Raw genomic sequence first — 14428 nt, forward strand, 5'->3', positions numbered from 1 at the left:
GCCGCGCCCCCTGAGTTCCTGCGGTGGAACGTCCCAACCGTTGCCTCAGCTGCGGGCGCTCGCCGCCTGCCCGCCGCGAGTGGAACGTGCCATTAGGGAGCGGGGGGGGGATGAGGGGGGACAGCACGGGGGAGTAGTGAGGTTTCCAGAAACTCGGTGAGTCTGAGGGGGACCTGAGAGGGGCTGCAGGGTCTCGGCTGAGGCCCAGATGCAGGGGGCCTGACAAAGACTTCAAATAAAGTCTCTGTACGGGAGAACAGAAGGATTTCCATCCAGTACAGTTCATTATCCTTTATGGCTAAAAATGGTGCGATAAGGAAGTGCTTTGCTTTCCCCAAATACATAATTCAGGGAGGTGGTGTGAAATGTGCGAAACGGCATGAAAATACAAATTAAAAATTAAATGTAAAAACGGCCATTTAGTAATGTTGTAAATGTACCCTCCCACCAGGCTTGCACATTAAGCTCAGTTTCATATTGTGCTTGTAATTGTCCACAGTGGAAAAATGAGGAGTGTAGGGATGCTGTTGTCTCAGCACGGCACGACTGGGCAACAACACAGCTCAGCTGCAAAATCGTAGAATCGTTTAAATTGGAAAAGGCCTTTAAGACAAACAAGTCCAACTGCTAATCCAGCACTGTGAAGTCCAGGACTAAAACAGTAAAGAACGTGGGACATGCAAAGCTTGTAGAAGGCTGTCTTGTGCCACAGATGGCATTTCTGCTTCCTGTGGGAGGAAAAAAGCACTTCCATGAAACCCAGTCCATTAGGTTTTATGGCTAAAACCTTCCAACAAAATACTCTTTTTCCAATGTGATTATTTTTAACGGTGGTGTACAAAAAAAATTTGTTAAATAACATTTTTAATCCTTTATTTGCTTCTAGACATGACCTAGTGGCCTGTAGAGATTAATTGTAGGTCTACGGGAAAATAAATTTACAGTAAATGGCTATTTAAAAAGAACTTTCCTGGAAAGATTATGTATGTATTGCAGCAAATAAAATATTATACAATACAATATATGAATGCATTATATACAAGAAATAGATACACAGGCTGATTTTGTAAAATTTATTTGGAATCATATTATTCTTAAGAAAAAGTGCTGAGTGGCCCAAGCTTATTCAAGTGTCATGTATGAAATGTATGAAAAGGACCAATGGCTTTAGTGTTATAGGCATGTTTAGCATGAATAAAGTAATATTGCCTCTAATATATCTTTTCCATAAACTAATCATTAGTGTAAAACTACATGAATGTTAATCAGGAAAGTAGGTAGCCATTTCTCTCTGGATGGACTAGATGTAATCTATAACTTAATTTTGTTCTCTATGTTTTTTTGAAGTGGTCCAAACTTGTAGGCTGTGCTCTGTTCTTGCTATTAGATGTCAAACTGCATCTATACTTCCTGCCTACTGTCATGTCTTTAAAGGCTTCTCTTCACATCTTCTCAGCCTTAATTAAGGTTAAAATCTGTACAACATTGCTTATAAGCATTCTAACACTTAATTTAAATTCTACAGGATCTCTTAATATTACTGTATCTGACTTTCTTCTTGTGTAATTATCTCCACTTTCTACTTGTTTTTTCGGTTAGTTGTCGTTTTTATCTTCCATGTCCCATGAAGATTCAGCTTAGTGAGATTCACTCTACTGAACATGATGTTGCACCAAGACACTCTGAGCTTTGGCTTCCACTGTTCTTGAAGTGGTCTGTGAAGGCAAATGTAAAGTGATTATTCTCTCTGAGCTTGGAAACACTGTGAACTGGAGATGCAATGGAGATTCATGCTCATGTGGGGATATTTTTTAGCTGCCAAAGGAGGTCCAAGGGCAGGAAGTTGATGTGCAGTAGCCAGTTTGGCTTGATGCATATGCTCAGATGTTTAATGAAACACCTCAACTCTGTGAAAGAAATAATCAAACACTTGACTTCCTATTTTGTTGTAGCTGAAGCTCCACTTCATCAACATAGTATAAAATGCATGAATCGATACAGATCCCCTTGGAAGTAATTTTGTCTATGTTAATCATTTAACCAACAGACTTATGATAATACATGTTTCTTACCCTTAATTTCTCCGTAACATTCTGCTGATGTGTTATACAGGAATGGTGTTCCACAGCTTTGGAACACAAATAGAATAATTGTACAAATAACTGACTATGTTATTTAGTGGAAATCAATTGCCATGGACCACAGTGAATCTGTGAATAACCCTTAAATCTCATGCTGTAACAAGAGCCAAAAGTACATCACAAGTTAAATATGTGTGCTATGCTTTCAGCATCTTTTTAATAACAGTCATTTGACTATTTAGGCCATGTGCTGCTGTAGGGAGAATACACTGGAATTTGAACTGATGTTATCCTTTGATTTATATCAGGTCTTAGTTCACATATGAAGGTTTGTTAGTTTGTAATTTTAATTTATTTTATTACATTTTTTTGTTTCTTAGAGTTTTTTTTAAATTAAGAATTGTATTTTGAGAAATTACTGTTAAGCTTGTTACACTTCCATCTTTCATTTTTCTAGTCAGGCTGTTGTCCATACTCTGGATTCTTGAGGAGAAAGGTGTTCTCTACACATCTTGAGATGCAAGAGATAGAGGGGTCCACGATCCCATTTAAATCCTCTATTTAGAAGCAGTTTCCTGAGCATTTGATCTTGAAATCAGTTTCTTTCTTATATAGTCATGAAAATGTCCAATTTCAGAATATTTTGGGATACAGTAACAGTGTAGTTGTGGCCCTGATTTAGGTAATGGCTATAACAACACTTATTAAAACCTTGAAGGTGGCAGGGAAAAGTTATAATCTTGGGTCAGTGCTCATTTTTTGTAGGCTTTCTGCAGAATTTAAATACTTACATTCATGTCAGAAATGGAAATGGTCAATCTGACAATGTAGTTCAGAACTTTAAGGTTTTTCCCAAATCTTTGTAGATGAAGGGTTTTGTACTTTGAAGCTATAATTTTAAAGATAGATACAGGAGACGAATTCTGGGAAGATTTCTGCATAGGCAGTTCCCTTCTCTTAAACACCAGCAGCCTTGAAATGAGTGCAGAGGTATGTGCAATATAATGCATCACATACTGGCTTTCTTTGGCGCATATGAAATGGTAATTTTAAGGTCTATGTGGATGTTGGGGGCAGGGAAATTTGCATTATTTTCTGCTCTCTCCTGAGTCTGCAATATCCTCTGGTTTATAGTGTTCTTCTTTGGAAACCCTGTTCTGCAGAGGGAAAACCCACACCTCTGAAGCCTAGAAGGGAAAACTGAGGAAGACACTCTCCAGAATAGTGGTGTGTTTGATTAGCTGGTGATAGAGTAAAGAGAAGTAAATTGAATAGTAGCAGTTTATGATTTTTAATTGGTTTTTATTCACATACTGTTTTAGTGTATTTTTAGTTTTCCATATATAAAGTATGCAAAGGACTGATTAAATCAGAAAAGTAATTCTTAAAAGTAAATCCACAGAACAAAACCAAATCATATTGCAGCAAATATGGCTAAGAAAAATACTGTTTATTCACAGAGCTTGGAATTGGATGTGAGAAAATACACTTTGGTTTGAAGTAGGTGTGAGACAGAAAAACATTCTGAGTATGTGTGTACCAGTTAACATACAATGCCCCACTTAATACCAGCATTCACTAAACTCTGATGCTCTTAGAGGGCACAAGCATTTGCTATTCCTGGCTATCTCTGCTGAGCAGCTGCAGCCAATTCAAAAGGAATTTCAGTAATCCTTGTAACCAACCTATCTAAGCAGGGAATCTGCTGTTCTTTTCTCTCCAGCAACAGGGTCCTGGAGACCAGGGCCTGAGGAAGCTTAGCTCAGGTTGTGGTGTCATGAGCTTTTTTGAGCCGATCACTCACTGGCACTGGGATGAAAGAGACTTCCTTTTTTACCCCTGCTCTCAACTGCACTACCCTGACACCATCCATGGCCTCTGTAACTACTGGGAACCCAGCTCACTGATCTGAGGACATTTGCCCTCAACACCACTAATAAAAAAAAATTCCTGAAGCAAAAGCCCTACATTTTCTGTTCCATTTCTCCACAGTAGCTAGGAGCAGGAAAAAGCTGAGCAAGCATACTGGTTTTGGTGACTGAGACAAAGATGGCATTTGAAGGCAACTGGATTTAGGGATCCACACCTGATCCAGAGAGACTGAAAAGGGATACTTTTACTGCTTGCTTCTCAAGTATGAACAGTGGGCTTTGGGGTGATGAAAAGAAGGGTCGTCTATATATCTATCACTCCCGTGTGAAGGGGGCATCTGTAAGCTTAGAGTTGGAAAGGGAATCAGTCTTTGGAGCATATTGCCTGAGAGCTGCAGGGAAGAGAAATGAGGATGTGTTCAGGAGAAGGCAAACGGAACAGGAATGGGGCTGGAAGTATAAGCAGAGCTGACAAGGCTGGTGAAAGGAGAGGCAGTGGCTACTGGAGCCACACAGTGTTCACTTACCACCCATCACTCGACTCCAGAGACAAGTGGAGAGTCTGTGATGGGGTCCCAGCTGCTGGAGAGTTCCTGTGCCTGTGTACCCAGAGGTTGCAGTTCTTTATCCAGAGTAAGCCAAGTCTGCTGCAGTGTGTCAAAACTCCTTTTTCACTCTACTGAGAGTAGCAGGGAAGCTGCTGATTAATGCTTACATATGCATCTTATTCTGGTGGTTCTTCCATCTGTCCATGCGTTCAAGATCTTTGGATTCCAGTTTTCATTTGTGTGTTTTCCAGATGAATTCTCATTCATTTTCAGTCTCTAGAGTGTTCTCCTTTATTTTTTGCATTTCATAGTTTCCTGCTTTTCAGCTGGTCATGTTTTGAGTTGGTTCCAACAATAATTTGCTCAGTAACCATAAAACTTTATATAACATTACTTTATTCTTTAAAAAAAAGAAAGCTAAATGGCTTTTATTCCTTGTAGATGATGACTGAAGGGACTAAGTTTTGCAAGTGACTTGTGTCTATTTGGTGTGCAAGCCTACTGTGAGTTGAACCCTACTATTGACTTCTATGGTTGTAACTGAGCTTGGATTTGCAGCCCTTTGCTTTCTGTTTACATCTTCCCATTTCACTGTTGGTTCCTCTGCAGCAGCATATCTTCCAAAGGAACATGTTTCTTGTTTGAGGATTACTGCTGTAAACTGAAGTCCTAAAGGAGTTGCATAGGGAAGTGATGTTTTTGTATGGTAAGGGAGTCACCTGAAACTGTGACTGATTCTGCTTTCTACACTTCATGTTTACTTGTGTAACATTAGTGCAAATGAGATCACAATGAAATGGTGAATTTGGTGCTGTGTTTGTATGTAAGTGCATTTAAAAATTCAGAGAAAAAACTTGAAATTTGGAATTGTCTCTAAGGCAAGCATTACTCTAAAATTACCTTGTTTAGGTAAATGAGCATATATATAAAGCATCTGTCTTAAAAGATATACATCCTCTCTTCATATTGTGCTAGAACATATCCATGAAGTCTAGAAGTGAAATAAAAATTTTAATTTTTCATTGTTTGTAAGCTTACATAATTAGTATACTCTCTTCCCCCCATTTTATTTGAGGACTATATAAATGAGTTGAATGGAAAATTAAAAATATACAGTATTTGCAATGTAAATCTATTATCTAGCTTTATTCTTTAATGTGCATTAGCAGATCTTTTCCTGTGGAACAAAGAGTGACTAAGATATGAAATGAAATTATGTAGAGGATCTATTTTGAAAGTAACATATTTAATATAATTTTAATTATTTTTATAATCTCATATTTTCATGTAACAGACTGGCCACACATACACTATAAGAAATGGTAAAGCTCACTCTTGTGGTATATTAAGAGAAGTGCAGGAGCAACAGCTTTTATCCTTCAGTAATTTTTGTTTGCATGTAAGTACGTGACCCCTCCCCTTCCTGCTTTCTGTAGGTGTAGCTGTGATATTTTTGTTCTTCTTGTCTTGCTGAACACGGTTTCTTTTGTTCTGTTTTTCTTTCTGTGGTCTAAGGAACTTTTCAGAATTGATGCAGTTCACTCTCAGGCTGCTGGACAGGTATTAATGCTTACAGCACCACTAACCAAAGCTGCCTTACTAAAACTCACTGGCTTTTCATCAATCATGAAGTTACGAATGCAGCCAATGAAGGAATTGCGTGTAGTCAGGCTTGATGTTAGCAGAGACTCTGGAAGAAGGAGATTAAAAAAATTAAATAAATAAAAAATTTAGAGCTCATGATGGGCAAAATAATCAGTTTGGTGGCATGATCTTTTAACTTTGCTACTAAGTGCAGCTCTTCTGAATCTTCTTTTAAAACTATTGGCCAACGACCAGCATCCTAGCGGCCATTAAAGTATGGTTAGTTGTCTACATTTATGTAAAACTCTTGATACTGTATTATCAATAGAGACACAATTTTGCATGTTTTGACAATTACATTTTCTTTTAAATAACAGAGTAGATGAGTCCCAGTCTCTCCTTTTGTAATTTAACATCACATGTATTGTCATCTGTGTCTGATTTGTTAGTTTGCATTCAGTTGGCTGTATCTGCATAGCATTATTTAGTATTGTATCTCATTTGTTGTTGTGAAGTTCTGTGTAAGAGTTTCCTGTGCCAGGCTGATAATAGCATTATAGAGCCAATGTATGACATTGCTTTAGTATTGTATAATTAATGTAGAAATAGAAAGCTCTATTATGAAGCAGAACAGCATTTGCAATTACCCCTTTATATTGCCTCTCTGGGAAGAGTTCTGTCCTAATAAAATTCCAGTTTGGATTTAAAGAGTGAGCAGGCATCTGTGCATAGATTTTATGATTCCCTTTTGGCTGATTTTACCTCCTGGTAGTGTGGGATGGATGCGAACACCACACACTCAAGCCTCTAATCCAAGACAAGCATTATAATGAATTTTGTAGTTAGAGCTGTTAATGATTGACATGCAAGGCTCAGAGAAATAATGCTACATGTTCTCAATGAGAAATGTACTGGAGTTGACTTAAAAATTGAATCACGTAGTGTTGATTACAGTTTGCATATGAACCCCAACAGAGTACCTCTGTCTGTTGAATAAGGGGAGGAAATGTAGTAATCTTGGCCCATGCTATACAGATGGTCTGTGAGTCACAAATACACAGGAGAAGAATTCTGTCTAACAGAAACCCCTAGTAAGAAAAAGAATCTCCATGTTCTGTCTTGTGTTCAAAGATACTGTTGCTTGAAGAAAAGGAAACTTCAGCAACTAAGCCTACAGCAACTAAGCCTTGGGACTCCAGTCCACAGTTACGGTGACAGTGAGCTTCCAGTCCCATAAATAAATAAATCGCTTCTTAAAAAAACAGTAAGCCCATATGGGAAAGAAAGATAGAAAAAAAGAAATCTTTTTTGTAGTTGGATGACTTTTCTACTGAATCCATACCTTACCCTCCAGCAGCTGTGAATGTTTTAATTTCAATGAAGCAGCACATCTTTTTCTTTGAGAACTTGAGGCAGAACATTTCTGTTCAGCTCCTGAGCCTTTGAATTTTACCAAGTTGTTCACAAGTTTTTTTCTTTTTTGAGATGAAAACTTAGTCTTTATACTTTCTCTGGAAACTGGGTTGAAATCTGAGAACAATGTACCACAAAGATATCAAAAGCATACCTGGTACACCTCCAATAAACACTGGCTCCCTGTGGTCAGTTGCCTTTGGATTTAGTGGCCCTACCACATGGTTGACTTCAGAGTCTACGTCCAGCTGCACCACATTTGCGTCTCTAATAACTGAAAGGAGAAGGAACAGGGATCAGCAAGAAGTAGCACATGAGTTTTTTATGACAGACAGGAATTATCAGTTTGGTGTGAGTAGCTGATTTAGTGTTTGCTAGATTGGGTGTGAGCCATCAGTAACAGTTTGTGAGCAGATTCTGCTATAGAGCAGGGCCAATGGAATATACAGTGGTAGCAAGGATGCTTTTGAGTGGGGCTCTTGATCACTGCTGGCAGTGTTCAGGCTCCATGTTATGAGCATACAATAGCTTGTGGCTTAGAAAAACTGACCAATCACTCCCAATCAGGGATGTATTAGAATACAGTGAGGCTTCTCCCTTTCTTGTTCCTGGATTTCCTTCAGATGGAAACCAGAATGCTTGTGGAAAGGGTACAGACTCAGATGTCTTCTGCAATGATAGTGGAAGACATCCTTAGTCAGCATTTAGATAGGAAGATGAGGGGGTTCAAAATCCAGGGTTTAGAAGTGCTTTTTGACTTTCAAAACCAGGAAAGAGGGATGTCTGGCACAAAGGCAAAGTCCCAGCTGTATATATCTCTCTATTGTGAGCAAAAGGTTCCCCACATCTGTCTTTTTATTTGACTTTTAAGAGTAGCATATACTTGTGCCTACTGCATTCTATCAACTTAGTTCATCTCTCATTGAGAAGGGAAGAATATAATCTGCTATGTGAATTAGGAAAGGTAGCCAGCATTTCAGCTAGGCTGCTTTCTGTTCTTTGAACAAGGAGCTTCCGTCTTTGTTCTTCCTGTCTTTGTAGGAACTTGTGCTTGTCCTCCCAGGAAGCTCTAGAGTTTTGTGTCTGAGGGATAAGTAAGACTGTGTCTTTCACAAAAGCTTGGGTCTTGGAAGGTGAAAAAGAAGAAGTGAAAATACTTCTGCGTTGCCAGTGCTCTAGCCCATGGAGATGGATATCTGGGGAGCAAGAGATAGGCTCTGTTACTTAGAGGATGATCACCTTTTACTGACCTGCAATTCGATGCCACCTGCCATCGCAGAGACTCTGTTTCAGCGTCACTGAAGTTGAAAAATCCCTGATTCCATTATTCAGTTTCACAGTAACCTGAGGAAAAATAATGTATTTATCACTGTAACCCCCCTCATTCTATATTTTACCTGTCTTCAACCTATCTGTTGTAATAATGTTGTATTTCCCACTCAAAACATGTGAACTATCCAAGAGAAAGGAAAACATAACTTCATTAAATTCTTCAAAATAAAGTACCTTTTAAATCCAAATTTAGGTTTTTGTTTTCTTTTTCTTTTTAATTGTTTAGATTCAATAGTTCTGAGACATTCCTAATTGTCTCAAAGAAGAGTTAAAAAAAATAAAAATAAGAGATAATTTTACTCATTTACTAGTACCTCTACTCTGTAATTTCCTGTGTGGTAAATTAGTGTTTAGAGGCATCAGATGATGTTTTTGGCATCTTGCTAGCCACTTAATAAAGAAAACAGTCATGAAAAACCCAAGTATAAACAAGCAGAAAAGATATGAGAAAGGAATATATGGCAAATTCAAGAATGACTTTTAAGTTACTTATTGAGCAGTAAGTCTCTGGCAGAGCTAGAAAGTGAACATAATTCTGAATTTTGCACCTCTGCTTTAGTTAATGGATTAATATATTTTTTCATGGAAATGTTCCAGCAACAGCAAAACAGTGTTGTGCCCCTGTTGTGGGACATGAGATTCCTGGTAGTGATTGGCAGAGAACTCCACACTCAGAGTCCAACCATTCAGGCTTTTTAAATGTTGAAGTAGTCCCTGATTATGCTGACACTATATTGACCGAAAATCACAGAATCATAGAATGTTTTGGATTGGAAGGGATGGTGAAAATTGTCTTGTTCCAACTCCTCTGCCGTGGACGGGAGCACCTTTCATGAGATCAGATTGCTCAGAGTCACATCCAACCCAGTCTTCAACATTTAATGGGATGGAGCATCCACAGCTTTTCTGGGTAACTTGTTCCAATGCCTCACCACCCTCACAGTAAAGAATTTTCTCCTAATATCTAATCTAAATCTACTATCAGTTTGATGCCAGTCCTCCTTATTCTTTCACTACATGCCCTTGTAAATAGTCTCTCACAGTGAAAAAACTTAAATCTACACCGTCTCTGTTTTGATACAGTTGTAACAAAGATATATTAAATCTTTTTTTTCCAGAAGGGCATCAACCAACACAATTAAAATGATCTTCATGTTCTCTTTTATTCATGTTTGGACAAAATGTATAGATTAAAGCAAATAAAGAATCATGGGAGAAAGTGACTCCTTAATAAATCACCCAGACAATCTGTACTGATTGAGATGTGTACATTTAAAAAAATAAATTAAAGTTGCTGATCTTATTTTTGTCCAGCAAAATGGTTTTCACAAAACAGGTCTTTTGTAATGCATTCAAAGAGAGCAGATAGTTAATGCTAAAGAAACACAGATCCTTACTAAGACGGTACTGAACTGCTGCTGTGACCAGCAGGGAAGACCTGCTTTTCCAGGGTGAATTTTGTTTATGAATTGCATATACAGGAAGTGAGATGTGAAGCACTACCTTTTGTTAGACCAGTTGGTACATTTGGGAAAACCAGACAAATTATTGGACATGCAGACCTTTGGTTAGAACTTTACATAAGAAGTGCTATACTGGACCAGTTCTGTACAAACACAGATTTTAAGTGTGGCATGATACAAATAAGCGCAATGTACTCGAGAATTTCTCTGTTAGTTCACCAAGGACTAGATACAGGGGTAAGAATGGGCTTCATCTTACCTAATCTCCTGTCAAAAGTTAGGTGCCTTACTGAAGCACCTGTTCTCTCTAGCCAATAAAAAAAAAAATCAAAAAAAAAAAAATCTGAAAACCAGCTCATTTAGTCACCTAATTAGAGATTCACTTTAGGACAGGATGAATCATGATGTTAAACTGTTTACTCAGTCACTCTGCTGTAGGTGCCTGCTCTTGCAGAAGAGGTGAGTGTTTCCTCAGGTCTTGCATTTCTAACTGAGGTACAGCCAGCCTCACTTAAATACCCTTGCACTTTGATTGACAGGAGCATTGCAGTGATTGAAAGATATTCACACTGCTTAGTCTCTTGATTGTGCCCTGAGTTTCTCCTCTGCAGGAAAGACCAAAAAAACTGCCAAGATTTCCTTTGCTCTAAATATTTGCTTGTGTTGTTCACTTAAGACTGAAATTTATTACTGTATATGTACAATGAGTAGCATGAAGAGATCCAGATTTTATCAATGAACACAATAAAAGAATAGCAATAGCAACAACTATCTGGTGAGTTGATTTCAAACCTCTCTCCTTCATTTGAAATCCAGAGCCTGTAGAAACCAGGCCAACAATCAGAACTTTTCCTTTCCCTCACTCTTTCAATCACATATATATATGATAAAGAAAGAAGAGACTGAGTGTAACTCAGACTTACCTTTTAAGAAATAAGAAATAATAATTTATTGATAGTTACCTTACTTTTAACTGTGATACATTTTTAATGTGTGGGTGAAAGAGCAGTGCCAAAGAATCAGTGCTTTTGCTTTTTTTCAGCTGATAACAAAATATATGTGGCTTGTATTAGTAAAGATCTGATCTTGTCTCAAGTATTATTTTTAGTATTTTAAAATAAATATTTGGTTTGCCTAATCTGAGCCGTTATTATATTTAAGAGAGAAATGAGAATCAGTTAATAGCAAATTTGTAAGACAAAATCTGCCCCTAGAAAAGCCCAAGTAGGTGGAAGAGAAACGAGTCAAGGCAGTGGAGGAGATGTGACCTTCTTCATACCTGTCCATTTCTCATGTGCATGTTGAGGTACTCTCCATTCACACTGTGACCATGCAGTAGGATTCCTGAGCTGCTTCGGGGACGTATTTCAAAAACAACTTCAAATTTCAGGCCTAAACTGAAGGACTCATCTGTGAAATAAAAATAAAAACATTCTTTTGGTAGTGATTTAGTGATGATACTGGACATTTATTCAAAGTCAAAGTAGAATATCAAAATCAGGGTGGATTTTATTTGTCTTTAAAACTATTGAAATGTGAGATAGCATGGTGTACTGTCAATGACCTGTTTCAGCTTTTTTGTTTGTGTTTGTTTGGAGTACTAATAAAGGTTTATTTACTTTTCTCATTATTTAAAAAATATATTTTGTTTAAAAATATTTCTTAGCAATGAAATGGACAGCAGAAAGTAAATGATCTGTATTTTTGGCAGTTTCTTATTGTGCAATTTCCTAGACGCTCAGCAGTCATTATTGAGTGGGAGTTTGCTTGAGCTTTGATGATTCAATAGGAGAAACTCCCTTTTTCAAACTGGTGACAGGCCAGGGAGCAAATTAAAAACACTTGTCTGATTCTTCTTGGTGCTGCCAGTGAACAGGGTTGTGCAGTTTCCTTTCTTGTTCAAATCAGAGCTTATGTGACCAAAACAACCTCATAAAACTCTTCCTGGAACACAACAGGCCTAAATGACAGAAAAAATGTGTTCTGTCATGCTGTTCTATATCAAGACATGCAGAAAGCCTTTCTGCAGGATTTTTTAATCACATGTTGTTTATTAATTAAAAAAATAAGGGATGGCCATTTGATGATGTATTTGGTCTTGGGCATGTTGACTTCCATAATACTTTTTAGCATATTGGTCTGTTCCCTTATTAAAATTATTCCCTTATTAAAATTTTTCTTATTATTTGAACTACACACATACAGATGTGTTTATGTAACAACTTGGGAAGTTTCACGGTGACATTGTGACCTGTGAATATCATCTGCTTACCACAACCGTGATCTGTTTCTGATAATCCTTACAGCTCACAGCCTCAGAAATTACCACACCCTTTAATAAAAATGCCATTCTGAAGCACAGTGAATACTACAGTCCTATTTTGGGATACATTTGTATAGGGGTAAATTACCAAGGACAACATATCCTCCTTCTGATGAAAAGTATGTTCCTGCTTCTGATGGGCCTTCATAGCAAGGTGTTACACTAAATGTCTGTGAAGCTGAAGTAAGTGATCTTCCATTGAGCTGTAAGTTGCTGAGACAACCACTAAAGCTGTAGACAGAGTTAATCTGAGGGGTAAAAAAAAAAGCCTTGATTAGTAAATAAACTGCTTGTGGAAGGAAATAGATTCTTCTGTCCTTATTTTTACTTGTTTATAAGCTATAAGGCTGTGATTGTCTGGTGCATCAGTTTTGAACTAAAAAACAATTTCCAGACAAGGGTAGCAGCAAAAATGATTCTCATAGCCTGTCATGTCTTTTTGATGACTTCAGGGTCTCAACCAGTCCTTACTGAACTGTGAGAAACAAAGCACAACTAGGACAAAGCAGTGCTATATATATACCTCATAGACTCAAGGCAAGACAGGGGTCTACTTTTTCAGAATAGTTTATCAATCTTGTTAGGCACATAACACTAAAGATTACCTTGAAAGAGACTGTTATATTCATTTTTGGCTTAACACTCCTTTCTGTATACTTCTGTACCTAGCTGTAGAACAGAATCCTGGTCTTAAAACAGAGGTAGGTACTAGAAGAACATCAAAATATCTCCAAAACTCATTCTCAGACCTCAGGGTGACATTGATCTTGCCTAACATTCCTTATCTCATCTAATTTTGGATGTCACTAGGATTTTTCTGTTCCTTATGGACCATTGTTTCCCCAGCTGCTGCTGCAAGGCTATGCAAACCTAACTCATACCACCAGCCCAGCCCTGTGGGAGCTTTGCTCTATACACAAACTGAGCTGCCTGCTCCTCAGCAGGATGAGGGTCAAGATCTTAATAAGCTTTTGTATTCTTTACAGAGAGGTGTGGGGTCTGTACATAGAGATCTGCTTTACCTGGATGTTTTTTACAGCTTTTCCGGGAGCTACACCTCCAATATAGAGTGGTTCAGTGACTTGCCAAGTATTCACATTCCCATCAAAAGATTCTTCTAGTACTCGGAGACCATCAATTATCAAGCGACCAATATTTTTGCCTCTAATAAATATCACCTAGGAAGGGAAGAAAAAAAATGTGGAAGATTACTTTCCTCTGTTAAGGAATCACTGCTGTGCAGTGGAAGAAGATGAGATATTTGAGAAGAAAATGTATGAGTGATCCTGTACAAGCCCCTTTTACTAACTGCCCGTATTCTTTGCTGGACAACTCTCTTTTTTCATATTCATATGAAGGTTAGATAGAAAAACTGCTGCCTTTCTTAAATTTTGGTGTACAAGACAGAGGTAATTAAGGTGTCATAAAGTCTTCTGAGATCTACTTATCACTGTTAGCATTTTCACAGTCCTCATTAGTTTTATGGTATGGATTCATCCAACCTGCTTTAAACACTTAAATGCCCAAGTCAGTAGTTTAGTAACTGCAGACTTCCTCTGTAGTTAATGAGGAGAGAGACATAACTAAAGAGGGAAATTCACCTTGACTTCTAAAATTGTCTTTTCATTTCCATTTAACTCTTAATTGCCTTACTGTTCTGCTTATTTGCTTTATTTCTGTTCAGCTGTTAGTGTTGGGAATTGTTGAATTTTTATAACTGACTCACTTTCCTGTCCCTAGTTAATGACTTAATAAAATGCTGCATGGAAGATCTAAAAATACTGATGGAAGTTTCTCAACACATAGGCGTGTT

At 37.8% G+C, this 14428-nt stretch overlaps 1 protein-coding gene across 2 annotated transcripts in view; it reads right to left on the reverse strand.

Annotated features, from left to right (window-relative positions):
- Window positions 1-3348: 3348 nt before the first annotated feature.
- The window catches only part of LAMA4 (laminin subunit alpha 4), a 99552-nt gene continuing 88472 nt past the window's right edge, over window positions 3349-14428 (reverse strand). For both annotated transcript variants that reach the window (XM_058835330.1, XM_058835329.1), the window contains exons 33-38: window positions 13638-13793; window positions 12704-12863; window positions 11572-11702; window positions 8748-8841; window positions 7652-7771; window positions 3349-6190 (exon numbers count right to left, since the gene is read on the reverse strand). In XM_058835330.1, coding sequence (XP_058691313.1) covers window positions 6045-6190; window positions 7652-7771; window positions 8748-8841; window positions 11572-11702; window positions 12704-12863; window positions 13638-13793 — 807 coding nt within the window. In that variant the 3' untranslated portion in view covers window positions 3349-6044. The remainder of the gene's footprint in view (window positions 6191-7651; window positions 7772-8747; window positions 8842-11571; window positions 11703-12703; window positions 12864-13637; window positions 13794-14428) is intronic.

Source organism: Poecile atricapillus, chromosome 3 (assembly GCF_030490865.1).
Source record: "Poecile atricapillus isolate bPoeAtr1 chromosome 3, bPoeAtr1.hap1, whole genome shotgun sequence".
NCBI classification, from domain to species: domain Eukaryota; kingdom Metazoa; phylum Chordata; class Aves; order Passeriformes; family Paridae; genus Poecile; species Poecile atricapillus.